General features: G+C 38.0%; 2 protein-coding genes across 8 annotated transcripts in view; both read left to right on the forward strand.

Annotated features, from left to right (window-relative positions):
* Positions 1-14,976, forward strand: part of SOS2 (SOS Ras/Rho guanine nucleotide exchange factor 2) — an 88,516-nt gene extending 73,540 nt beyond the window's left edge. For 3 of the 4 annotated variants that reach the window (XM_034992315.1, XM_034992317.1, XM_034992319.1), the window contains 5 exons: positions 851-967; positions 2,440-2,701; positions 3,205-3,246; positions 12,291-12,403; positions 13,250-14,976. In XM_034992315.1, coding sequence (XP_034848206.1) covers positions 851-967; positions 2,440-2,701; positions 3,205-3,246; positions 12,291-12,403; positions 13,250-13,759 — 1,044 coding nt within the window. In that variant the 3' untranslated portion in view covers positions 13,760-14,976. The remainder of the gene's footprint in view (positions 1-850; positions 968-2,439; positions 2,702-3,204; positions 3,247-12,290; positions 12,404-13,249) is intronic. The other variant, XM_034992316.1, reaches the window with a different exon arrangement.
* Positions 14,977-15,186: 210 nt separating this feature from the next.
* VCPKMT (valosin containing protein lysine methyltransferase) overlaps positions 15,187-26,736 on the forward strand; it is a 38,470-nt gene continuing 26,920 nt past the window's right edge. For 2 of the 4 annotated variants that reach the window (XM_034992322.1, XM_034992321.1), the window contains exons 1-6: positions 15,187-15,878; positions 15,976-16,086; positions 16,255-16,327; positions 17,152-17,271; positions 18,330-18,434; positions 21,056-21,108. In XM_034992322.1, coding sequence (XP_034848213.1) covers positions 15,463-15,878; positions 15,976-16,086; positions 16,255-16,327; positions 17,152-17,271; positions 18,330-18,434; positions 21,056-21,070 — 840 coding nt within the window. In that variant the 5' untranslated portion in view covers positions 15,187-15,462 and the 3' untranslated portion in view covers positions 21,071-21,108. Of the gene's footprint in view, positions 15,879-15,975; positions 16,087-16,254; positions 16,328-17,151; positions 17,272-18,329; positions 18,874-21,055; positions 21,109-26,736 lie in introns of those variants that run through there. The other 2 variants (XM_034992320.1, XM_034992323.1) reach the window with 2 other exon arrangements.

A 26,736-nucleotide genomic window follows, 5' to 3' on the forward strand; every position in this document is an offset into this window, starting at 1 on the left:
TATAAATTAAAAAAAGGTTAAAAATAACGTATGGTCCCAATTTTACAAAATAAAAAAAAAAACCCAAAATGAAGATACATATATATGCATATATTCACACAGTAAAAACACTGGAACAATATTCTAAGAGTAAAATGTTAACAGATCTCTGGTTGGTGAGATTACTGTTTATATTTGTTTTTACCCTTTGCTAAATCATCTAAATTTTCTATCTAAAAACTTAAATATAAGCTTAGAAAATTTTTTTTCCATAAAGACAGAAAGGTTATTTTACTAGAGGTTAGCACAGATAAGTTTATAATTGTTCTTGAAATTACTTTTGAATAGAACTTAATCCATCTTATCTCTGGTTTTTTTCTGATTATCAAAAGTGTCATTGTGGGATACCTGGCTGGTTCAGTTGATGGAGCATGTGACTCTCGATCTCGGGGTTGTAAGTTCAAGCCCCACATTGGGTGTAGAGATTACTTAAAAATAAAATCTTTAAAAAAAAAGTCTCACTGTGAATTATAACTGTAATTCTGTTCTAAACACTTTTGATAGCTTACTGGTGATAATCATCTTGTTATAATGAGTAGGAAAAATGTTAACTGAGGGATACTGAGCCATTAAGATGGTAATAAATGAAAATCTGTCCATCTTCTTTTAGATAATGAAGACTAGAATATACAACTCCTGTAGAAATTGTACAACTTTATTTGAAAGTAGAGAGATTAGAATCAGCAATTCTTTTGAACTCTCAGACATTATGATCCCTTAATTTATTGATAATTTTTCTGTTCTAAATTGCTGAAATACATGTTCCAATAAGATCTAAAACATGTACTTATGGAGATTTGTCTGATTCCAGAGGTTCTTTGAAAACCTTAACCCCATGGGAAGTGCTTCTGAAAAGGAGTTTACAGATTATTTGTTCAACAAGTCACTAGAAATTGAACCCCGAAACTGCAAACAGCCACCTCGATTTGTAAGTTCATTACAATTTAGGAAAAATTGTTTTTTATTTTTATTATTTTTATTTTTATTTATTTTTTTTAGGAAAAATTGTTTTTTAAAACAATATTATCTTCAGTGTTTAGTAACATATTACCATTAAAATTCTAATTTATTTGAATAGCTATTTTTCAGTCCTTTGTTTTGCAGTACTCTTCTATTTCTAAAGTGATACATACTGTGGGAGGCAATGTTATTAGCCTTTTGATAAAATCTGGTTTATCCTTTATTTTTGTAGGACTTCTTTATCTGTCAGCTTTTAAGCCTTCCTAGTATAAGGGGGAAAGTTGTGAGAAAGTGAGAGCTGTAAATGACCAGGAAATGAAAAGACCAGGAAAAAGGAATGAGCAGGTGTATCATGGTTCTTCTGGCCTGACCATGACTCTTGTCATTAGAGCACCATAGTCCATGGTTGCCACTGGAATGAACTTCACGCTAAAATTTGCTGCTGCATTTCCGAGTTATTCTTGGGTTTGCAGTGGCAACAGAAGTAGGGGAAGACCAATTCTAAGTGGTTGAACAGAAAGCAAGATGTGGGAGGAATTAAAAACACTTACAACACATCTACTTTGGGGAGCCTGGGTGGCTCAGTCATTAAGCGTCTACCTCCGGCTCAGGTCATGATCCCAGAGTCCTGGGATCGAGCCCCACATCGGGCTCCCTGCACAGCCAGGAGCCTGTTTCTCCCTCTCCCACTCCCCCTACTTGTGTTCCCTCTCTAGCTGTCTCTCTCTCTGTGTCAAATAAATAAAATCTTAAAAAAAAAAAACCTACTTTGAGCCAAGCAGCAAGATGTTATCTCATCTCCACAACAATTATATGATACAGATCTATTACTCTCATTTTACAAGCAAAAACTGAAGCCCAAAGTTGTTAAATAACTTTTCTAAGGCTGCAAAGCTAGATATCAGCACACTGGAGAGATTTTACCTCAAGTTATCTGAATCTGAGTTCCATGCTTTTTCATTAGGTTACCACTGTGAGAGTTTAAAAGGGGGTGTGGAGGTGGAGGGTGGGAGACAATAGCAGTTTTCTCCAAAAACTTGAAGTACCATTGTGGAGGTTGGTCATTTACTGTTAGGAAGAAAAAAAAAAAAAAGTCTTTTGTTTTTCTTGATGCACCTAACATATGTTGTATATATTATGTCCATAGTAAATACATTAAAATTGATACCAATGATTTGAAGAAGTTTAGGTTCAAGTGTTTGGAGAGGAACAAGTTTTCACACAGATTTTCAAGAATTTTATTTCTGCAGTATGAAAAGAGGTTTACTTGTATTCAAGTCCATCTTAAAATTAAGCCAATCAAATCCCACAGTGTTCTACTAGAATGTTACAGGCTGTTTGCAGATTGGGATTTTATTGTACTCTCTTAACTATACACATTAAGCGATAAAAATAAAGTCCATGCAAATTAGTAATGGTAGTTATGTTTGCTTTTCCTAGCCTAGGAAGTCAACTTTCTCTTTAAAATCTCCTGGAATACGGCCTAATACAGGCCGACATGGCTCTACCTCAGGCACTTTACGAGGTCATCCAACGCCATTAGAAAGAGAACCATGTAAAATGAGCTTTAGTCGGATTGCTGAAACTGATCTTGAATCAACTGTGTCAGCACCAACCTCTCCAAATACACCATCTACTCCACCAGTATCTGCTTCTTCAGACCTTAGTGTGTTTTTAGATGTGGATCTCAACAATTCCTGTGGTATGTATTTGATGTAAACCATTTAGTAAAAAAGGAATCTGATGTTTCAGATAATTCTTCTCATTTTAATTAGGGAACTATATTAGTGTGGAAAGTGGCATTTAAATGTGAAAATAATGGTTAACACAAGGGACTGAAGCATCATTTGTGCATTGTTTATGCATCTTATTTTCTAATTTATTCATTAAACGAAGATTTATTTAGTACCCTTTGGGCCTCATACTACTGCTCTTAAGGGAGCAACAGAGAGTAAGACAACAAGCCGATAAGTTTTGTGAAGGAGATTTAAAAAGTGACTGTGATAGGGAACTAAGAAAGGAATGACATTCCAGCTACAAAGCTAACTTTCCAGTTCATTTCTTTTAAAACTAACATGTCACTAGAGGACGATAAAATTCTGTACTCTCTGTGTTACTACACTTGTAACTTTATGCAAAAGTATGTTTAAAATAAAACCATGCATACTACCTTTCTTTTCAAATTAATTTTTCTCATTCTAATAGGCAGCAATAGCATCTTTGCTCCAGTCCTCTTGCCACACTCAAGTAAGTAAGAATTTGAGTTGATTAATGATAATGAAATTAATCAAGTTGATTGAATTTGTATATGAGGGGTGCCTGGGTGGCTCAGTCATTAAGCGTCTGCCTTAGGCTCAGGTCATGATCCCAGGGTCCTGGGATTGAACCCCTCATCAGGCTCCCTGCTCAGCAGGAGGCCTGCTTCTCCCTCTCCCACTCCCCCTGCTTGTGTTCCCTCTCTTGCTATGTCTCTGTCAAATAAATAAAATCTTTAAAAAAAAAAAATTTGTATATGAGTATTTGGGTTTTAGCAACATTAAAAAATTTTAAAAAAATGAAATTCTTATAAATAAATTTAGTTATTTGCTTACAACTGGGTACTATTTAAACTTTACTATAGTTTTCATCATTTTACAACTTACCTGTGGTCTAGGGGCTGTTCGACCTTGAACAAATTACTTAGCATCTCCAACCCTGTTAAGGATCAAATGAGATAACGATGTAGAGCACCAAGCATATTGGTTGGCACAATGAACAGTGATTTCATATCAGTTGCCTCTCCTCTTTCCCATCCCAACTCATTTTCCTATGTGGATTATATATTTAAATGTTTATCAGGTTCCCAGACTAGCCCTTGATCACTTGTTTCTTCACTTGATCTTATTTAGTTAAGGCAGTTATTTTAGTAAAACACTATTCTGCCATTCTCAGTTATTTCATAATGTAAATGCTGTCACCGTTCTTTCTATGGTCATTTGTTTAAAACAACCCAGGGGTGCCTGGCTCAGTCTGTTAAGCGTCTGCCTTCTGCTCGGGTCATGATCTCAGGGTCCAGGGATCAAGCCCTGTGTGTCGGGCTCCCTGCTCAGCGGGGAGTCTGCTTCTCTCTCTGCCTTTTCGCCCCAACCCCCCGGCTTGTGCTCTCTCTTGCTCTCTCTCTCTCTCAAATAATTAAATAAAATCTTTAAAAACAACAACCACCACCACCACCCAAAAAGGTACAGAGTAGCTTCAGGAATAATTCCCCCAATCTGGAGGACTTCTGCTTCTATGATATTAAAATGTATATAATTTAGGTAGTAGCAAGAGAGTTCCTGTCTAATGAGAAAAGTAAGGTTAGTCTTTTAAATGTTTACAATTCTATATTTTAATATTTAAATTTTTATCAAAGTGATATATACATACAGTTTAAAAGGCTAATAGTGCTAAACACTGAAAATGAAATTGCTAGCAGTTCCCTACCCCATGTCTCCCCATGTCTTTTCTTGTTCTCCAGTGACACGTTCACATTTTTAAATGGTGTTTTCATATTTTTCTCTTTTGAATCATTAATTTTAGACACTGATTTCCTATTACAGTAGATGAGAATTTTGCCCTTTATTCTAATATACTTGTCACATTTTGGGAAAATATTCACTATTAGGTCAAGTAGTGTATACTGTGATTATGTTTCCTCTGTTTCATGAAGTTAATGATAAACTCATTAATGCTTAGGTGTTTTTGTTGGTTGGTTTTTCAAACATCTGTTGCTCACACCCTTTCTTAGCGCAGTTTTCCATAAGGTCAGACCACTAAGGACAGTTGTCAGGATTTTCGTTTTGCTGTTTAACCTGGAAACTTCCTTCCTGGTGCCCTTTTGTTCTGCTCCAGTTTGGACTGGTTGCTCTCTTGGCCTCTCACCCAGCTGTCATCCTAGAAATTCCTTCACCTCTCTCCTGTGTTGGATCCTTGTTTTTTTGGACTCCTTGTCTTCTTTCTTGATATGCTCCCTTATTTTGGTAGAGGCACATCCTCTAGTAGCTACCTGAGAAAGGATAAAAAGATAAAAAGTGTTTAAGTTTTTGTATTTCTGAAAATGTATTTATTATATTTAATTGTTAATAGTTTGTCTGGGTATAGAATTATAACTCCTTTTCACCAAGAATTTTGAAGGTATTTTCCTATGGTCTTCTTGCTTTCAAACTTGCTGTTTAGAAGTCCAGTGTCATTCACTCATAAATTGTTCATGCATAGTTTTTAAACATCTGATATGTGCAGGCACAATTCTAGGTGCAAGAGATGTGGCACTGAACAAAATAGAAATCTGTCAATGACCCTCTAGTTTCAATCCTTTTTTTAAAACTAGAGTATACTTGCTGTAGCAAAGGGACCCAAAAATACAGAACCTTAAATGAAATAGAACTCTATTTCTCACAATAGCCAGGGCAAGTAGATACCTCTGTTCCACAAGCTAGTAGGGCAATTCAGGAATCTCAAAATGGGGCTTCCATCTCTGAGTTTTGAGCAACTCCAGTTGTTACCATTTTCCAGCCAGCAGGAAGGTGAAGGTCAGTAGGTTTTGTTAGAAAAACATGATCTGCGGGGCGCCTGGGTGGCTCGGTTGGGTGCTGCCTTTGACTCAGGTCATGATCTCAGGGTCCTGGGATCGAGCCCCAGCTTGGGCTCCCTGCTCAGGGGGGGAGTCTGCTTCTCCCTCTCTCTCTCTGACCCTCCCCCTGCTCATGCTCTCTTTCTCTCTCTTTTTCTCTCAAATAAATTAAAATCTTTTTAAAAAAGAAAAGAAAAACATGATCTGGGAGTTGCTCGCATTACTCCTGCTCTCATTCCATTGGTCAAAACTTAGCTACAAGGGGGGCTGAGAAATCTTGTCTGTAGTTTAGGCAGCCTTTTGTCTTGCTAAAATACATGGGATCCTATTACTTAAAGGAAGAAAAAGAAAGGTACACTGGGGGACAGTTAGAAGTCTCTGCCACAGTATATTCAAGAAAGTTGTAGAATCTTCTCTTTATTCTTGATGATCTATACATTCACAATGATCTGCTTTAATATGAGTCATTTTTTCCTTTCATTTTGCTATCTACTTATTAAGCCCTTTAAATTTAGAGATTCATGTCTTTGATTTCTTGAAAATGTTCCTCATATGGTTTTGTTAATAATTTCCTCCCAAACATGTTCTCTGACTTGCTTTTTGAGTTCCTTTTCTATATCGTATATCCTAGATTGAGCCTCCAGTTTTCTTGTCTTTTATCTCTTATTGTCCATCGCTTTGTTTTCTTGTGGTTTTCTGCAAGATTTCACTTCATCTTCCAACTCTTTTTTTTAATCTATCATGATTTTGAATTCCCCAAAAATTCTTTCTAGTTTCCTCTGTTCATGCCAATTTTATGTCATCCTATTATTCTGGTTTCATGGATTCACTGTCTTATCTCCCATAGGATATTATAGTGATTATAGTGTTCTTGAAAAAATAAAAATTGTTTCTGGTTTTATTTCCTTTCTGAGTTGCATCTGTTAGTTTAGTCTATTGTCTTTCATGTTGGAGTCTTTCTGTCTTTCTTGTCTGGTCTCCTTAGCTTTCCATATTTTAGAGTGAGGCAGTATAAACTGATGGGAAATTCTGTATCCACGGGCAGAGCTCGTTGACGTGTAGGTTTCACTCTAGAGTAATAGAGTGATGAGAAGTTTTTTTATTTAGGAAATCCCCAAACATCAGAATCTATGAGGCCTCCTTTCTAGGACTGTTTAATTTTTCCAAAGAAAGATCTTTGAATATTCTGCCTGGGTGGTCTGAACATTTAGTATGAAAATCTGTGTTTTCAGCACGGTCTGCTGGCTCTAGTCTGATGTTTAGATTCACCAGAAAATAAAACCCCCAGTCTCCCACAGAGTTTTAATTCCTCCTTATTTAGATTTAATCAGGTCTTCTGTTTTTCATGCCCATGTCTTTCATTATACCAAGTGCCTTTAACTCCTGATCCCTCCTTTCATTCTGTGGGGGCACATTAAGTGCTGTTTGTCAGTATCATTAACTGTAGACATTTGGGTTTCATCTTCTCCATTTGTCTCTTCTTATACATTGTAGTCCACCTTCATGTATTGAAACTTCAGGGTTCAGATGTTTCCCGGCTTCACTGAAGTTTGTTTCGTATTGTCCTTGTTGTTCTGGGTGATGTTTTTACTACGTATATTAGTTTCTTCTAGTGCTGCTCCAACAAAGTACCACAGACTAAGTGGCTTAGAAGATCACAGTTCTGGAGGCTCTAAGTCCCCAAGTCAAGGGGTTGGCAGGGCCTTGCTCCTTCTGAAACATGGAAGAGAGAATCTTTCTTTGCCTCTTCTAGCTTCTGGTCTTTGCTGACAATCTTTGGCCTCCTTTGGTTTATGGGTGCATCATCTCAGTCTCTACCTCTGTTGTCAGATGGTCATCTTCTCCCTGCATGTTTCTTTGTCCCTTCTCCTCTCCTGCTAAAGATCTCAGTCATACTGGATTAAAGCCCACTTTCGTCCTAACTTGATTACATATCTGTAAAGACCCTATTTCTAAATAAGGTTGTGTTGACAGGTACTGGGGATTAACACTTCAGCATATCTCTTGGGGGGACACAATTCAACCCATAACACCAAGTGATTTTAGAATCAGGAGTTCTAGACATTATTTTGGATGGCAGTAAAATACATTTTCTATATGATAAGGAAAATTTCATTTTGAAATTTAATGGAAAATGTTGAGAATAACTGCATAAAATTCTGACTCTCCTAAAACAAATCCTGAAAGAAAGAATATAGTATGTATGAAAAGTGCTCACATACAATGGGAAAAAACAGCAAGACTTCATTAACAATGGACATGAATAGACCGTTCACATCAAAGTCTGAGCAAGCCTGTGTTAAAAGTTACTCTCATACATTACTTATCCCTTGTAAATTGGTATATTAGTATGACCCTTTTGGAAAGAAATCTGTAAACAACATGTCAAACCATAAAAATATTCACACCCTTTGGTCTTAATTCAATAGGAAATTGAATACTTACTTTGTACCAGTTACCCTGCTAAGTACTGTAGATTCAGTGGCAAACAAAAAAGACCAAGTTTCTGTCTTCATTTATACAAAATATCATTTTTGGGCAGAAGTCACATACGTGAAGATCACATTGTTCATTCTGCTCTCTTAGCTTCTCTAACTATACTTTCAGCTCCCTAGTCTCTCTTGCTTGTTTCTCTTCATATCCCCAACCTGTAAAGATTGGAAGGCCACAAGATTCAGTCCCTGGACCTCTTCTCACTCACTTGGTTGGCCCATTCAGTCTTATATCATCTGTATAATGATAATTCCCCAATTTTTTCCTCTACCTAGAACCTCTCTCTTGACCTTTTGACCCATATACTCAGTAACCTATTTGACATCTCCATTTACATAGTTAATAGGAATCTCAAACTTCTCCAAAACTGAGCTTGTTTTCATCCCCTCCAAAGATGTTCTTCCCACTGCCTCCTTATCCCAGTTCTAAATTGCATCTAATTGCTTGGGCTAAAAATATGAGTTATCTTTTACTTCTCTCTTTTTCTCATACCCCAAATGTGATTCATCAACAAATCTTGTTTACCCTCAGAATATATCCAGAATCTATTTCTCACCATCTCTTCTGCTATCACCTTGATCCAAGCCACCATAATCTCTTACCTGGTTTATTATAGTGGCATCCTAACTTCCCGTCTTCCCCATAGTCTGTTTTCAATATAGCAGCCAGGTTGTTTTAGAATGTAGGTCAGACCAAAAAAAAGAATGTAGGTTAGACTTGTCTCACCTGTGCTTGAAGCCCTCCAGTGGCTATCTCAAAGTAAAAGCCAAAGTTCTTTTAAAGGGCCCAGAAGGTTCTATGCATTTTAGCCTCTTTTGATATGTCAGACTTCATCACCTAGTATTCACCCCCATCACTTACTCTACTCCAGCTACTCTGCCTCCTGCACACAATAGACACATTCCCACATCAAGACTTCTGCTTTTGCCATTCCCTCTGCTTAGAATGCTCTTCACCTATTTGGCCACTTTGCAGACTCTCATGCCTCCTTCAGGTTTTTGCCCATTATTACCTGAGTGAGGTCTTCCCTAGTGACCCCATTTAAAATTGCTCCCCTCCTATCTCTTCCTATCCACCTTCCCTACCTAATATTTCTTCTTCTAATTTATAGCCATAATACTTTTACTTAATTACCAAATCTGTTCTCTCTCCCCAACCTAGAATATAAGCTCCATAAGGACATGAATATTTGCCCGTTGTTGTTCACTACTCTAGCTATAGTGCCTAGAACAGCCCCTGACACTGTAGCAGTTATGCAGTGAGTATTTGTTGAAAAAATGGATGGATGGATGTCAAAAAATTGGAAGTGACTTACCTATCTAACATTACAGAAATCATTTAGTAATTTATTCTACATTCGTTAGTTTGGAACACTGAAACTATTAAAAATGCTTACAAAAACCGATCATATAGGGAAGTGCTCTTGAGAGAAAATAAAACTGTGTTCACAGTTCATCAAGGGTTATTGAGTGCCCGCTATGAAGAAGTATAACATAGTGGTTAAGTGGTCTCCTGTAGAGTCAGACCTGTATTCAAAAACTCTCACAGCTTTTCCACCATCATTCAGATATTTTCTGCTTCCATGAGTGTGTATTTCTGTAAGGAAGAGAAGACTCACCTAAGTTTGACTTAAACAATAAAAAAGCATTCTGACTCACATAATTGGAAGTCTAGAGGAAGGCTGCTTTAAGACTTGTTGAATCAGTGGCTCAGTGATGTTATCAAAGACCAGGTTTCTTTTGCCTCTTCAATGTTGTGTCCAAATTATTAGTTTTACCTAAGGCTGTTTTCCCTCAAGGTCATAAGAGTGGTGGCAGGAACAATAATGGTTGTGTGCTTTTTGGTTCTGTCAGGTAAGAAGGAAAGAGAGAGGTACAGAGACAGACTGGCAGAGTGCTTTTCCAGAAGGGCAAGGAACTTTCTTTTTGGTAGCCGCTAGCAGATCTTTCACATTTCACTGGTCTGAACTAGGTCACATGCCTACAGCTACATCAGTCACTCTGGATGAAGGAATGGATTACACTGATTGACTTGGTCTAATCAGGTCCCATCTTTGGAGCTATGGGATAAGGTCAGCTCCCCGGAGCAAAACACAGGGCTGCATGCATGAAGGGGAAGAGATAAAAATCTGATCATGTTAAGAAGGTGAGAAGTGAGTCCCATGCCCGCCTCTTTTTTTTCTTTTTTACTTTTTAAAAAGTATTTATTACTGGGGTGCCTGGCTGGCTCAGTGAGTAGAGCATGCGACTCTTGATCTTAGGGTCATGAGTTCAAACCCCGTGTTGGGCATAGAGCTTACTTTTTAAAAAATAAAGTGTTTTTTTTTTTAAGTATTTATTATTGAAGTATAGTTGACATACAATGATATATTAGTTTTAGATGTACAACATAGTGATTTGACAATTCTCTCCATTACTCAGTGTTCACCACAAGTGTAGTCACTCTGTGTCACCATATAGTATTACAATATTATTGACTATATTCCCTATGCTGTACTTTTTATTTCTCTGACTTATTTTATAACTAGAAGTTTGTGCCTCTTAATCCCCTTCACCTATTTCACCCATCCCCTTATCCTCCTCCACTCTGGCAGCCACCAGTTTGTTGTCTGTATTTATGAGTCTGTTTCTTTTTGTTTTGTTTTGTTCTTCAGAATTCACATATAAGTGAAATCATATGGTATTTTTCTTTGTCTGATTTATACCACTTAGCCTAATACCCTCTAGGCCCATCCATATTGTTGCAAATGACAAGATCGCCTTCTTTTTTGTGGCTGAGCAGTATTCCTCTGTGTGTGTGCGCACGCTCACGTGCGAGCGCCATATTATCTTCTTTATCCATTCATCTGTTGGTGAATACTTGGGTTGCTTCCATCTCTCGACTATTGTAAATAATGCTCCACTGAACATAGGGGTGCATATATCTTTTTGAACTAGTGTTTTAGTTTTCTTTGGGTAAATAGTAGTGGAATTACAAGATCATATGGTATTTCTATTTTTCTCTTTTTTGAGGAGCCTTCATATTGTTTTCTACAGTGGGTGTGCCAGTTTACATTCCCACCAATAGTGCATGAGGGTTCCCTTCTCTCCACATCCTCACCAACACTTGTTATTTCTCTGATTGGAGTTGGGGTGCACTGGGCCAAACTGGCCAACTAAACCACATGGGATAGATTCACTATCACCAAGAGTAGTTTGCTCCCAAAGACAGGGCATAAGATGCTGGTCAGGCAAAAGGAATATATCTACAGCAGATAGTGCTCTGCCTGACCTCCCACACCATCCGCCAAACACCCCATAGGCATACTTTTTCTACTTTTGACACCCTGAGTCAACAGGACCCATGAAGTGACTGCAGAGTCACCAGATCAGGATAGCAGTTTTTTACATGGAGTAATGAGATTGACATCTTTACTTGGATATCACATAAGGAGTTCACACTCAGTGTGTTTAAAATTAAACTCATCAACTTTCCCAGCTAGTTCCTGTGAGCCCAATCTTAGTATAATGATCAACAAGACATGGGCACTGCTTTTATAACAAGTCTTGGTCAACAAACAGAGTTGGTCCATAACTACAGGTATTTTTTTTATCATATGAAAAAAAAATAAATGAAATAGTTCTTATTCTATGTCTTTGGCATAGAATTTTCCCCTGAATGCTTTATTATTTTGTAAATTCTCTTTGATGTGGTCATATAACATGTCCTTTATCACTGAGAAATTTGCAAAGAGAAAGGGTTATTTGATACAACCCTACCTTTTGGTCTCCTATTTGGAGGTTTTATTACCTTTGTAGAAATAGATCTGATACTCGCTGCTTCAAAAACACAAGGTCTCTGATTATGTATGATCTTCCTCTGGAAGTTACCACAGTTTATACAAATATGTTTGTTTTGTGTGTTTTAGATGTAAAAAGGTTTTTCAGGGAGCAGAATCTCATTATTAATCTTACTTAAATTGTATATTTTCATGTAGCTGTAGTACCTCCCAGATGCCAAGCACTACCACTGTGCTAGTGCTTAGGGATACAAAAATGAATATGCCCTGCCCTCAAAAAGCTTGCAGTTAAGTGCAGAGTATAGGTCAACCAACAGTTGAGTACAGTACAGTTTGACATTTACTACAGCAGAGGTGATCACAGATTGAGATAAAGTCTTGTCTTACGCTTGCACTGTGAATTGTGGTGAAACTAATCTTTCTTACCCCCAGAGTCCTTCTTCAGTTCATGTGGCAGTTTACACAAACTAAGTGAAGAGCAGCTGCTGATTCCTCCTCCGCTTCCTCCTCGAAAGAAGTTTGATCATGACGCTTCAAATTCCAAGGTAGCCAACAGCACTCAGGTTTGCCTTAGCTTATTCAATTTATTCAAAGTTGTGAATCTTCAAAATAATTCTCGTTCTTATAAAAAGTCTGTCAATTACAATTTGGCTACCCTGTATGGTATTTAAACATTTTGGTTGTTTTATTTGAAAAATACTTTAAATAATTGCTTAATTCTTGTTAATATTTTTTTCTAAAAAGAGGCTGGGCAGATTCACAGATACTCAGAAGTGTGTTTTCTTTCTGGTAGAAAGGGGAAGAACTTTAGTATTCAAAGCATTCTTCAAATTTAAACCAGTAATTCTCAAACTTCAGGCTGCATCAGAATCACCTGGGAGGCTTGTTAAAAGCAGATTGCCGAGTTTCTGATTCAGTAGGTCTAGGGTGGGACCCAGGAATTTGCATTTTTTAACAAGTTCCCTACTGGTACTGATGCTGCTGGTCCCTGGATCACACTTTGAGAACCACCACGGTAAGCCTTACTGGGGAAAGTAGATGACCAGAAGGCAGAAGCTGGACTTCGAGTTCCCTTGACATCATGTCCTTTAACGTCTACAAAGCTATGTATTCCTTTCACTCACTTGCCTATTGCAATTAAAACTCATAAATTTTTGAAAGATGAGGCTTTATATTCTAAGATTTCAATTAAAACATCTCATATATAAAAATATTAAACTAGGCCCTAAATTAAACTGGGAGTATTTTACTCATGAATCTGATCATTAAATCAGATTAACCTATTTTGAGCTTCTGGATTTAACTGAACACATAAGAATTTTTCAGTCTTTTAAAGCTTAACAGATTTTTCAGGAGAATGGAGGTATAATTTAATTTTTTTTTTTTTTGAGGGAAATACGAAATCTGATGATGACCCCCCTGCTATTCCACCAAGACAACCTCCTCCTCCAAAGGTAAAACCCAGAGTTCCTGCTCCTACTGGTGCATTTGATGGGCCTCTGCATAGTCCACCTCCACCACCGCCAAGAGATCCTCTTCCTGATACCCCTCCACCAGTTCCCCTCCGGCCTCCAGAACACTTTATAAACTGTCCATTTAATCTTCAGCCACCTCCACTAGGACATCTTCACAGAGATCCAGACTGGTTCAGAGACGTTAGTACCTGTCCAAACTCGCCAAATACTCCTCCTAGCACACCCTCTCCGAGAGTACCACGTCGATGCTACATGCTCAGTTCTAGTCACAACAACCTTGCTCATCCTCAAGCTCCCCCTGTTCCACCAAGGCAGAATTCAAGCCCTCACCTACCAAAACTGCCACCAAAGACTTACAAACGGGAGCTTTCGCACCCTCCGTCATACAGACTGCCTTTGCTAGAAAATGCGGAAACTCCTCAATGACCTTAGCCATATGTAGTCATTGACACTGGAATGGTATTTGTAAAGGGTTTTTTTTAATTTATTCAAAAAAAGGCATAGTATTTTAGTACTTTTTACAAATAATGCTCTTACAAAAATGCTACTGATCAAATAAGCTTTTAAAAATCGGAAAAATAAAAATACAGAAGTCCTTTATCATTATCCTCAGGTGATCAGTAGCATTGCCTTGTCTTGGATCCTCAGTGCTGCCAAAAGGCCAGTATAAAGAATTTATATTTGCACTGTAGACTCTGCTAAAGTATGGTTTAAAGTGACATTGATTGCACTGAAAGGGGATAGTGCATTTGTGGAATTTTTCAAATTTGGCAAATAGATGCCTTTTTAAGGCAATGAATTTACACAAATATAGGGCGTGTATGGTATTACTGATTTTTAAAACTCTTTGACCATCTTCTAGTTTTTACTTCTAATTTTTACACTTAAGAGAATTGTGAAAAACACCCACTGTTCTTAAACTCTTTAATGCCATGTCTTAAATGCCACAATTTGCTGCTGAAGACAAAAATGAAAAATAGAATGAAAATAATAGAATGCACTGTGTTCATTATTTTGTCAAAATGTATACAGAGACTACCTAACCCAATCATAGAGGGAAAAAGGGCATGTATCTCATTCAGATGTGCCTTTTGTTTTTGCAGACTATGGTGTCTTTAGCTAATGAGTTGCCTATTGGAAAACAAAGTTAATTAATATGCCATGTATGTACAGTTTTGTTTATATTGTATATTTAAAGATAATGCTAATAACCTATATAAATTTAAGTGACTCGAGGCCTATAATACAATCTGCTACTTTACTAATTGAGAGATTCAGAGAAAAATTTCTTATGGCACAGGAACCAACTGCCTTGCCCTCAAAACCTAGTAACTTTCTCTATAAATCTCATGTTAACTAAAATTTAAAAAAATTTTTTTTTAGATTGGTAACATCTAAACCAGCAAACATACTTAAAGCTTTATTAAACTTTTTATTCAGAGAAGTGAGTAAAAGTTTTATTTGCCATTTGGACTCCTGGGTTCAAAGTGATGAAAAAGCGTGTTTTGCTGATAGTGCTGTAGCAGCAGTTGTAAAGTAGCCAAAAGCCACGTTGTTTATTTACTGGTCTGTGGCCTTTTACTGTGCTTTGTATCAGAGTTCTTAACAAGATTAATAAATCACCCCAGTCTTAATTTTTAAAAGACTTTTAAATACGTGTTTTCATTATAAGGAACAAGGGGAAAGATTGTTGAGTTCTGTGGAAATACATACACCCACATTATTTTCAATATTTTGTGCAACTTAAATTACATAATCCCAAGGAATTTAAGTGATGTAAATTTTAGAAGGATAACTTTGTCTTAACTGTTAAAACGCAATCAGCAAGCTTCCAGCAACCATTTTTATGCATTCAGATGAAAAATTAGGAGCATGCTAAGGAAACTCTTGATAAGGAGGATTATACCCTTCTTGGTACGATCTTGGAAGCTGCCTGGATTTAAGGCCAGTAACTACCGAGTGAATTAGTCCCCAGGTAAAAACACCCCAGGTAAAGAGCAGGTGACAATATTAGCTTGTCTGGAAGAGTAATTTAAGCTGCCTGCTTGTTAAGCCAGGCTTGTAATTTAGAGTAGGCCGACCTACAGGCCTGGGAAGCGTGTGGTCCGGTGCTCAAGCACGCGCCGGCAATGCTGCCTTCCCAGTTTTTGTGCTTCTGCGCACGCGCCTTGGCGCCAACTTCGCCACTAGGAGGCGCCGGGCCCTCTTCGGACCGGCCTTGGGGCGGTGCGTGTGGGTGTGACGTCACTGCGCGCGCCGCATCTTGTTTCCGGGCAGCGATGGCGGCTACCGTGGAGTCCTCGGTGGAGGACCCACTGCGGAACTTCGTTCGAGTTTTGGAAAAGCGAGATGGCACGGTGTTACGACTGCAGCAGTATGGCTCCGGCGGCGTGGGCTGCGTTGTTTGGGATGCTGCCATTGTCCTTTCTAAGTACTTGGAAACGCCCGGGTTTTCCGGCGATGGGGCCCACGCTCTGAGCCGGCGATCGGTGCTGGAGCTGGGCTCCGGCACTGGGGCCGTGGGGCTCATGGCTGCTACCCTTGGGTAAGAGCTGGCAGGAGGGGGTGCCGCTTTGTTCGGGAAACCCGGATTAGTGGTTTAGCACGTTTGTGCCTACACTTCGATCGACGTTATTTTATAGGGCTGATGTTGTGGTCACAGATCTTGAGGAATTGCAAGACTTGCTGAAGATGAATATTAATATGAACAAGCATCTTGTCACTGGTTCTGTTCAAGCCAAGGTACTGAAATGGTTTGTATGGCCTTTCAGCTTGTTTTAAGATAACGATTTGTAGTTTGCTTTAAATTGCGTTTCACTAAAAGCATAGTTAATACGAAGGGAACTTTCCAGAACTTGTTTATAAAACAATATTTTAAATTATTAAAGCAACAGTTAAAATATCTGCTTGACATTTTTAAGGGGGGAAGAAATAGAAGACTTGACTTCTGCGCCAGACTACATACTGATGGCTGACTGCATATACTACGAAGAGGTAAGTATTCAGTGAGTGAAGTGTCCATCTTTAGAATTTGTACCATAATTTGTGGATTCCAAAGTGCACATTTCTTCACATTTTAACATTTCTGAATGCAGGATATTTGTCCTATAGTTGATGACACAGTAAAGAACATAAAGGTTACCAGAAACTATATACATATACTCGTGATAAACGAAAGACCTGTGAAACATGTTGACAAAAGTGTTATGTGCGTTTTACTAGAGGCTTCTGTAATATTTTAAAGGTTTTGCTATTTGGATCGGTTTCTGAAAAGCTAAGGTTTTTTTTTTTTTTAAGCTCTTCCTAGGGAACATGTTAACCATGACATTGAGAATTAAGTTACATTGTAAAGAATTCATTGTTCTATGGCAAGATTGATTCAGAATGATATTTTTAAAAATATCAGTTTGTTTCATATTGTGGGCATCACATTTTTTAAAATAACAAACATTGAACTAACTTACGTTCAAGTTAGGGTCAAACTTACTTTTGTGGGTAAAATCCCAAGTTAAAATAGATTAAATAAAATTAATTTTTTAAGAGTGAGGTCAGTTTCATTTGTTTTCCTATGGGAACTCCAAAATGCAGTCATTTGAGTTTTTTGGAAATTGAAATAAATTGATTAGGTTGATTAGTGAAGAGGAGTTTACCAATCATTAGTTACAGAGCTTTAACCCCATGTACTTTGTTGACTGATTCAAAGATGGATAAATTGGAGGGGAGTTATAGTTACTCTCCACTTCCCCCATCCCCCTTTTATAGTAAAAATAGAAATTTTTGAAAATCATAAAGTAAAAGTGATACTCCTTTTTGAACAGTCTTTGGAGCCATTGTTGAAAACTCTAAAAGATCTTAGTGGATTTGAGACTTGTATTATATGTTGTTACGAACAACGAACAATGGGAAAAAATCCAGAAATTGAGAAAAAATATTTTGAGGTAAGTACTAGATCTGTTTTTGTAGTGCTTTATGTGACTTCATTGATGCTTTATGTGACCATGTGTTCAAGTATATTATGGTAATTTTGAGTGGGGAACACATTCTGCTTGTATGAATCCGTGGAGAGTATCCTTCATTGCCCACCATTCTACTAAGCTTCTCCCCTCCACCTTTTTCATCTTTTCTGGTCCTTTTTTTTTTTTTCTTTTCTAATAAGTTGATCTAGTATCTACAGAACAACCTAAAATAATAATGGTGACACCCTTGTCTTTTCTGGGAAAGTTTTCCATGTTTCTTTATTAAATATGATGCTGGCTTTTGGGAACATATTGATGACATGTGTATTACTTTTGGAAAGTACGTCATAGAAACATATGTGATATGTTTTTACTTCTGTGCTTATCTCTACCATTTTTATGAAAGCTTCAACCAAGATATGCTGTCTACTTTCTGGGGTGTTTTTTGTTTTTTGGGTTTTTTTGACTTTTTATTTTTAAATAATTAAAGACTCACAGGAAGTTGCAAAAGTAGTACATAGAGCCCCATGTATCTTTCACCCATCTTCCCCCAGTGGTCATCCAAACCCTTTTGATGGGCAAAAATCCATCACATTGTAAGTGACTCCTCTTGAGGGTACACCTACACAGTCCTGCAGTTTAGCCACTGATGGGACTACTTCGCTTAAGTAAGAATGCAGATACATGACTCTGCCTCAGATAGGTGCTAAAATTGTTTTTATTTTCATGTTTTTCTTGAAAGTAAAGAATGTTAATAAACTCTTGAGACTATAATTGAAAGTTCTGTATCGTTAAACAGTTTAAATAGAGTCAAAACACATGTAAAATGCACACATATCAAGTGCTCGGCTCAATTTTTCATATGTATACACCCAAGCAACCACCACCCTACATAAATAGAACATTTTCAGGACCTCAGAAGGCACCCATGTGCCCTTTTCCAGTCAGTACTTCTCCAAAGTTAACTGTCACTCTGACTTCTGTCACCACAGGAAACTTCATATTACTGAATTTGAAGTATCTCTCTCTTAAATTTATAGCTCCTCCAGCTAGACTTTGACTTTGAAAAAATTCCTTTGGAGAAACATGATGAAGAATATCGAAGCGAGGATATTCATATCTTATACATCAGAAAGAAGAAATCGGTAAATGCATTCCCAGCTCTTTATCCTCTGAGGAGATCTCGTTAGCTGGTCACTGTCTCTGGGCTAATGTGTGGTGTAGATGTTGATTTGATGTGGGGAAACAGTTCTGATGACTCACTGGACTCAGGCACTCAGTGTTTAGATCACTTAATCTACCTGGCCTTGGATTCTTCCTCTAAACAAACAAACAAAAAAACAACAGGCTTCTTTTGTTAAAGGTCCTTTCCATCTGTAAATAATAGAGCTTTATAATTGGGCATTACCTCAGGCAAATAACTTAGCTATTTGTATATTTCTGTTATCTCTCAGAGATTTAAAAATGCCAGTTCTGACTTCCGTGAACTTTCTCCAACCATTCAGATTTTTTTTAAATAGTCCAAAGTAAAGTATGACAAGGTAGATCGGCCCAGTAAATAAAAACGCGCTTAGTTAAGTAGAATTTATGTATGTTCCCCCCTTTTTTATTGCTCCTTTACGTGTTTTAATAATGACATTTTATATGGGTTGCCTCTGTATGCCTAGAATTTGCGCGTGTAGAGGAGAATTGTATTTCATCCATTTCGTATCACCTTTTGTATATGTGACTAGTATAAGGCAAGGACATGATCTAGTTTATGAATTAAGGATGCTAAATTTAGTAAGTCCCACTTGTTTCTGTTATCTTTGCTTTTTTTTTTTTTTTTTAAAGATTTTATTTATTTATTTGAGACAGAGAGAATGAGAGACAGAGAGCATGAGAGGGAAGAGGGCAGAGGGAGAAGCAGACTCCCCGTCGAGCAGGGAGCCCGATGCGGGACTCGATCCTGGGACTCCAGGATCATGACCCGAGCCGAAGGCAGTCGCTTAACCAACTGAGCCACCCAGGCGCCCCTGTTATCTTTGCTTTTATGGAATTTGTTCGTGATGAAGTTTTCTGATTATGATGAATTCTAGTCAAAAGCAAATAACTTATAATTTGGGGGGTCAAGGCTAGGTGTTAGAACTGTAAGGAAAGAGAGGTAGTGGGATTAGTAAATCAGATCTACTAACTTTCATTTGGCATAGTGCTGGCGATACGAAGATAAATTTTAAAAATGTTTTATGCCTTAAGGAATCTGGTTTTAGCTCAAGCTGTTGTGTAGTTTTAAAAGTAGAATTTCTTTTGAGGTATAAAGATTTTGTGTTTCCTAAGTGCAAAGCCCTTTTTTTTTTTTTTTTTTTTTGCCAAAAATCAAGTGCAAAGCCCTTTTTTTTTTTTTAATTTATTTGACAGAGACACAGTGAGAGAGGGAACACAAGCAGGGGAAGCGGGAGAGGGAGAAGCAGACTCCCCACAGAGCAGGGAGCCTGATGCGGGGCTCGATCCCAGGGCCCTGGGATCATGACCCGAGCCGAAGGCAGACGCCCAACAACTGAGCCACCCAGGCGCCCCAAGAATCACTTCTTTTTACAAAATTGATAAAATTCACCCTTTTAAAATGTAAAATTCAGTGGTTTTTAATATATTCACAGAGTTGCACAACCATCACTTTTTAATTCTAAACATTTTTTTTTTATCACCCCAAAAAGAAACCCTGTACCCATTAGCAGTCACTTCCTGTTCCTGCCTCTCCCTAGCCCTTGGCAGCCACCAGTCTGTTCTCTGTGGAGTTGCCTGTTCTGAACATCAGAGAAGTGAAATCGCACACTATGTGGCTTCCTATATCTGGCTTCTTACAGTCAGCATTGTGTTTTTAAGGTTCATCCATGTTGTAGCATACATCATCAACACTTAACTCGTTTTTATAGTTTTAGAAGTAAAAAATAGTTTTAATATTTCTTTGATATACTACACCTTCATCCATCTATTCATCAGTCGTTGGGCATTTCAGTGGTTTTTCACTTTTAGGCAATAATAATACTGCTATGAATATTCATATAAGAATTTTTGTGTGACTTATGTTTTCAAATCTCTTGGGTATAAACCTAGAGTAGAATTGCTAGGTCGTATGAGACCTCCATGTTTAACTTTTTGGGGAATTTGCCAAACTGTATTCCAAAGCTGCTATACCATTTTACATTCCAACCAGCAGTAGCTGAGGGTTCTAATTTCTTCATATCTTCACCAGCGCTTGTCATTGTCCATCTTTTTTATTGTAGCCATCTCAATAGGTGTGAAGTGGTACCTCATTTGTGGGTTTTATTTTCATTTCCTGAGTGACTAATGTGGAATGTCTTTTCATGTATTTATTGGCCATTTGTTTATCTTTACAGAAATACTTTTCCTGTTTTTAAATTGAGTTGTCTTCTTACTGTTGAGTTGTAACAGTTCTTTATATATTCTGGATACTAGATCCTTACCAGATACATGACTTTCAAATACTGTCTCCCATTCTGTGGTTTGTCTTTTTTTTTTTTCCCTAGATAGTATGTCCTTGGAAGCACAAAGCTTTTTAATTTTGATGATGTCCAGTGTATCTGATTTTTCTTTGGTTGCTTTGTTTTAGGTATCAGCAAAAAAGTCATCTTTTGAAATTATGTATGGTTGTTCATTTGAATTGCATTTAGCCATTATTAGGCATATTACTTAGTATAAAGTACCCAGTAAATACTCAATTTTTTATAAGAAATCAATCTTTAAAGTTTTCTTTTTTTTCTTATAGAAATCTCCATCATGAAATCTTTAGTCATCTTACCCAAACCTCTAACAACCTGGGTAAGCTAAAGATGTGAATGGTGAATGGAGCATGTGAATACAGCATGGGAAGATTGTGTTCATAGATTTTTCCAGCATGTCCATAGAGGTTCAATATATAACTGACAACCACCATGGGCTGCCTGCAATTTGAAAAATGATTACTGCCTGCCTGCCTGCCTGCCAATGGGCCTGAAATCCAACTTAGTTTACTTGTAGCTCAACATCAAGTTCTGCTTAAAAGAAAATTGTGTATCAGTCACTCCTCAAATGAAAATAGGTGTTGAGGTTTGCCTAAAGTCTGCAGGAAATAAACAGTGAAGTGGCATGGTTGACTTGGCGTTTTTGTCAGGAAACTAGAGATAAACTGATCCAGTTTCTAAAGAGAGACATCTATTACTATGTAATTCTGTTTAAGTTGCAACTAGTAAAATTTAGTTGTCTTTAAGATAAATAAATCTAAAAGTTGGTTATTTTAATATAATTATGCAGTGGTTTTTATCATATGTATCTTCCACTTCATTGCTATTTTTACGATAGCTTTAATATTTAAATGTTCTTTTACTTAAAAAAAAAAAAACCCTGAAAATACTGTTTTGTATACTTCCATTAGCCAAAGTTTTATTCTTTTCCTCCACCATACATGTCTATGTCAGTTAGATAGTAAATTATACTCCAATGAGTTGGTAGGAATAAAAGTAAGAAATCAGGAGGGGGAAAAGGTATCTTTTTTTTTTTTTTTTTAAGAGAGACACAGCGAGAGAGGGAACACAAGCAGGGGGAGTGGGAGAGGGAGAAGCAGGCTTCCCACTGAGCAGGGAGCCCGATGCAGGGCTCGATCCCAGAACCCCGGGATCATGACCTGAGCCGAAGGCAGATGCTTAACGACTGAGCCACCCAGGCGCCCGGGAAAAAGTATCTTTACAAACTTTTTCATTTGAGAATGGAGCAAGAATAAAAAGTCCGGTTTCAGGCTTGTGCACTTACTTGGCTCTTGCACGTTTCTTCGCATATATCTTCCAGGAATATGGCTAAAATCACCAGTGTTTACATGAAACAGAGAAATGTTTTTAAATAACTACAGATGTGGTTCTATGTACATTTACCAAGTGATTTTGGTTCTGTGTATTCTCTGTTTTATGTTATTATGATAATCATCTGCTCACAGACTGATCTATCAAGGACTTCAGTTACACCAGTTGTGAAGAGTAATATTAACTGGATAGAATTCTGGTACTTGTAGGCATTGGTGCTAGGTGGCACATTTTATGTATTAAACATTATTTTAGAGATCCTGTGGTTTTGTGAATGTTTCAGAAATAGCTTTGAAGAAAATGAACATCTAAATCGGGCTTTCCAGAAAAAGCAAAAGCAGCCCTATTTAGAGAAATTAAAGATCCAAGTCAAAAGAACCATTCTTTCCTTCAGGCTTCCTTCGGTCTTTAAAGTTTGTCTTGCTGTTCTTTCTCAGAATACGTTGTTCACACTGCCCTTAGCATTTCAATAAGCAGTTTACTAAACAGTGTAAACTATATGATTCTTTGTTAGTTACAGATAGCACCAGTTATTATTAGTGAAGTCTTGGCACAGATGACTACTTTCTAGCCTATTCCATAACATTATGCAACTTAAAAAAATAATAAAAGTCTGACCAGCTATAGTAATCCACTCATATTCTCAGATCCCTGTTCACCCCCCTCCTCTTTTCACTCTACTTCTAATATTCAGTACCGCTGGGTCTTTGGCCTAAAGTGCCCCTTGGCATTCCTGTAGGAAAGCCCAGCTCCTTTCCCTTATATGAAGTGCACCTTATACTCCAAAATTTTCTGGAGGAGTTGGGTTGAGGTTAGCCTCTACAGCTTTACCAGAATCACCCCTTGTGTGTGCTTCCTTCCCTTCCTTGTTCTATTCCCAGTCCCGTACTTAATTTATCATCTCCTTAATACGTCACTTGCATACATTCATCTCCATCTGTTCTGGAGAACTGACCTAAGTTACTGACTGTAGATTTAAGTAATTTGTAACATTAAATCATAGGATTTTTTTTTTTTTTTCCTATTCTGGAATAAGGCCAAAGCAGAGATTAAAAGGTACCAAGTCGGGGCACCTGGGTTGCTCAGATGGTTAGGCATCTGCCTTCGGCCCAGGTCATGATCCCAGGGTCCTGGGATCGAGCCCCACCTCGGGCTCCTGGCTCCTGGCTCGGCAGGGAGCCTGCTTCTCCCTCTCCCTCTGCCTCTCTCCCTCTCCCTCTGCCTCTCTCCCTGCTCATGCTCTCTCTCTCTCTCTCTTACTCTCTGTATCTCTGTGTCTCAAATGAATAAATAAAATCTTAAAAAAAAAAAAAAGGTACCAGGTCTCCACATTGTAAGATCAGAGAACCACTGGTAGGACCATCGAGCACTGCGGGGCTTACTGAGGGCTGCCAGTTCAAGTAACATGCCCTATCACGAACCACCATTCCCCAGACAGCCAGGGAGGCCTGGGAGGGGTCTCTCTTTGAGGAGTGCAGTGTTGGGGAATGGGATTTAGTCCTTTGGGCTCTCATGAGGGAGAGAACAGGGTGCATCTGTGCTCAGACACCACAGGAGGGAGGCGTGAGGGAACAGTTCAAGATTCAGGATGCTTCTAAGAAGGGGTGCCCAGCATTTTCTCCACCTGGTTGGATTTACCCAGCAGAGCAGCACATCTGTGTTTTTATTTCAGAGCATGGGAATGAAATTGGAGAGGTGGGGACACCTCAGGCAGAGAGGTGTTAAAGATGGGTCCCGCCAGCCAGTGTTGATACAGGAGTTGGAAGCCAGAGGACTTGTGCAGCAACACGGAGAAGTTCAAAGGCAGGTGCAGTAGACGAGGTGTGCTGCCAAGGACAGGATCAACTAGAATACAGCCAACTCCAATCTCCAGGGACTGCCAGGGCTGGGGGCAGGTCGGGAGACAGCTCAGGAATGAACCTCTGGGCCTTGCCACTGTGCACCATGAAATCCATGGGCAGTTATAGCCGATTAGGGAGCCCCCGTTGTAAGGCAGTGCTTCTCAAACTAGGCTGCACATGGAATCACCTGGAAAATTAAAAGCAAACAAAAGCTATGTTCAGGTCCCAGTTCAATTAAGAGGCATGGGATTTTGTTAAAGGCTCCAGGTGGTTTGAATGTTTAGCCTAAATTGAGAACTGCTAATGTGTTAAGGAAACCTAGCATCTATTTCCCAAGGGAAAGAGCAAAGAGAGGAGAAATATAAAAATAAACCATCCATGATTAGAGTGGGCCTATACTGCACAGGGAGGGAAAGAGTTTTGAATCCGATGTAGAATCATCTACGAAATACGTTTTAAAATAAACAGGACTGAGCTTTAGAAATTGACTATATACCTGAAAATTTAGAGAACCTGGTCAAGAAGGCAAAGGTGATGCTACTCAACAGGAAAGGGGAGTCCAATAGCTGGAAAAATGAAATTGTTACAGGCTAGTCTCCAATGACTTGAGTCTCCCCTGTATACCAGTTATAACTAAGGTCTTTGAGATTGCAGAACTTGGAATTTCAGTCAGTAGAGATCATAACCAAGGATCTGTGAATCTTACGTGTCATGAACTTGGGAGTGAAGTTAGGTTATTTTTAGGTATTTTAAGACGTATTAATCCAGAATGATAGTGGGGTTTTTTACACAGCTACCTTTTTCTTGAAAGTTTCCTTGTTAAATGATGCCAAATGCAATATTAACTCAGACTATAACTACTGTATTAATTTTTTTGAAAGTGTGGGTTATAGAAATAGGACTGTTGTTCTAAAGTTTCCCTGTAGATGGCATTGCTTGACTTTGTCTTTAAACATTTTATAAAAAGGAAGTTAAAATAGATTTTGAAATGGAATCACACTTGCATTTTAAAGGTAAACTAAACCAGATTTTAAAGAATCAAACTACTTCTCAGGAGTTGCTTTCAAGTATAGCAGGGTTGTCTTAGCGTGTTTGGGCTGCTAGAACAAAATATAGACTGGGTGGCTTATAAACAACAGAAACTTACTTCTCATGGTTCTGGAGGCTGGGAAGTGCAAGCGAGATCAAGGCCCCAACTTCCTCAGAGGCCCCTGCCTTTTCATTGTAACCTCAAGCGGCAGAAGACTGAAGGATCTCCCTGGGTTCTCTTTTACAGGGCACTGATCCCATTAATGAGAGCTTCACCCTCATGACCTACTCATCTCTCAGATGCCCACCTCCGAACACTACCACATGGGGGGAATAGGTTTCAGCATAAGATTTTGGGGTTGGGTTGTGGGTGGGACACACAAACATTCAGACCATAACAATAGTGTAGGTAAAGCTGAATTTGTTTCTTATAAAATTGTATTTGACTTATCTTTCTGTCTGTTGCATTCTGATACGCCTTTTGAATTTCTGAATATTATTGATAAAGCTACAGAAATTGTAATTCATAGACCATTTCTCTATTGTCTAATTCATAGACCATCTTCTGTGAGAGACATTTAAGAGGCTGAATTAGTTGGTCAGGTTTTGAAAATGAAATTGACCTTGAAAGTACCTTTTATATAATGCATGATTTTATGTTTGAGGTACTTGGAATTTCTAATTAATTTTACTTAGTTTTTCAAACCAGTGTAACTTCCTCACTAGAGTAATAAGTAGCTTTTACATCAAAAGACTGAAGCTGTTTTTCGCTATATATACCACAGTCCTGTAGGCTTAGGCCGTCGGTTTGACTTTTTGTCTTTTTCCTCAGGGAACATCAGGATTTTGAAGACCTTTTGCTTCATTGATTGTAGACATTGTAAAAGTAGAATAGTCAGTTGTTGTACCATGGAGAACCTTCAAGCTAATACAGAAAAAAACTATGGCAACAAAATTTTACTGAAAATTAGTCAAATGATGGAAAAGCAAAGTTTTCACTTTACATAATTTTGAGTAAGAAAGCAGTGAATTCTCAAACCATGTATACCCATTAGGTTAAAACTGTTGCATACTTGAGGTCATTTAAGATATTGTCTTAGGTTCTGAAGTATTGGTTGGAGTTTTATGAAGATCTAGTGAGTCCATCAATTGTGAGGTAGATTTTATGTAATCCTCTGTTAATAACAAGATAATTTTCAAACAATAGAATTAAAAATGTGTTAGAGAAGATTATCTCCATGATAATGTTTCTTATGTGCATTCTGAAAACCATGTGTCAGGGCATAGGCCTAAAGACCAGACTATCTGGGCTTGAATTCCAGTTCTGCCATTTACTCGCTGTGTGACCTTGAGAAAGTTATTTAAACTTTGTGTGCCTGTTTTCTGATATGTAAAGTGAGGGTCAATACTATCTACCTAATAGTTTGCCATGGGATTAAATCAGTTTAATACATGTAATGCCTTTAGGTACCTGGCACATAGTAAGTGTTCAATAAATGTTGTGATTAATATTAGAGGTAGAAATACTTTACATGTAGGGACTAGGGAAATGTGTATAATGTAAATCGATTTTTATCTATATTGCAGTGCAAAATCTGGGCATCTTTTTGAGAGTGTAGGGCCCATGTACCCATCACTCCCCCATCATTGTAGGAATGGCCTCTGGGTAGGAGGAGGTTGCAAATGCTGTTGCATACCCCTGTTACTTGAATAAGTAAGCAATTTTAGAAAGGCGAAGAAAATGG

The sequence above is a fragment of the Mirounga leonina genome, unplaced genomic scaffold (genome assembly GCF_011800145.1).
Source record: "Mirounga leonina isolate KUSES-001 unplaced genomic scaffold, KU_Mleo_1.0 Mir_82, whole genome shotgun sequence".
Lineage (NCBI taxonomy): Eukaryota > Metazoa > Chordata > Mammalia > Carnivora > Phocidae > Mirounga > Mirounga leonina.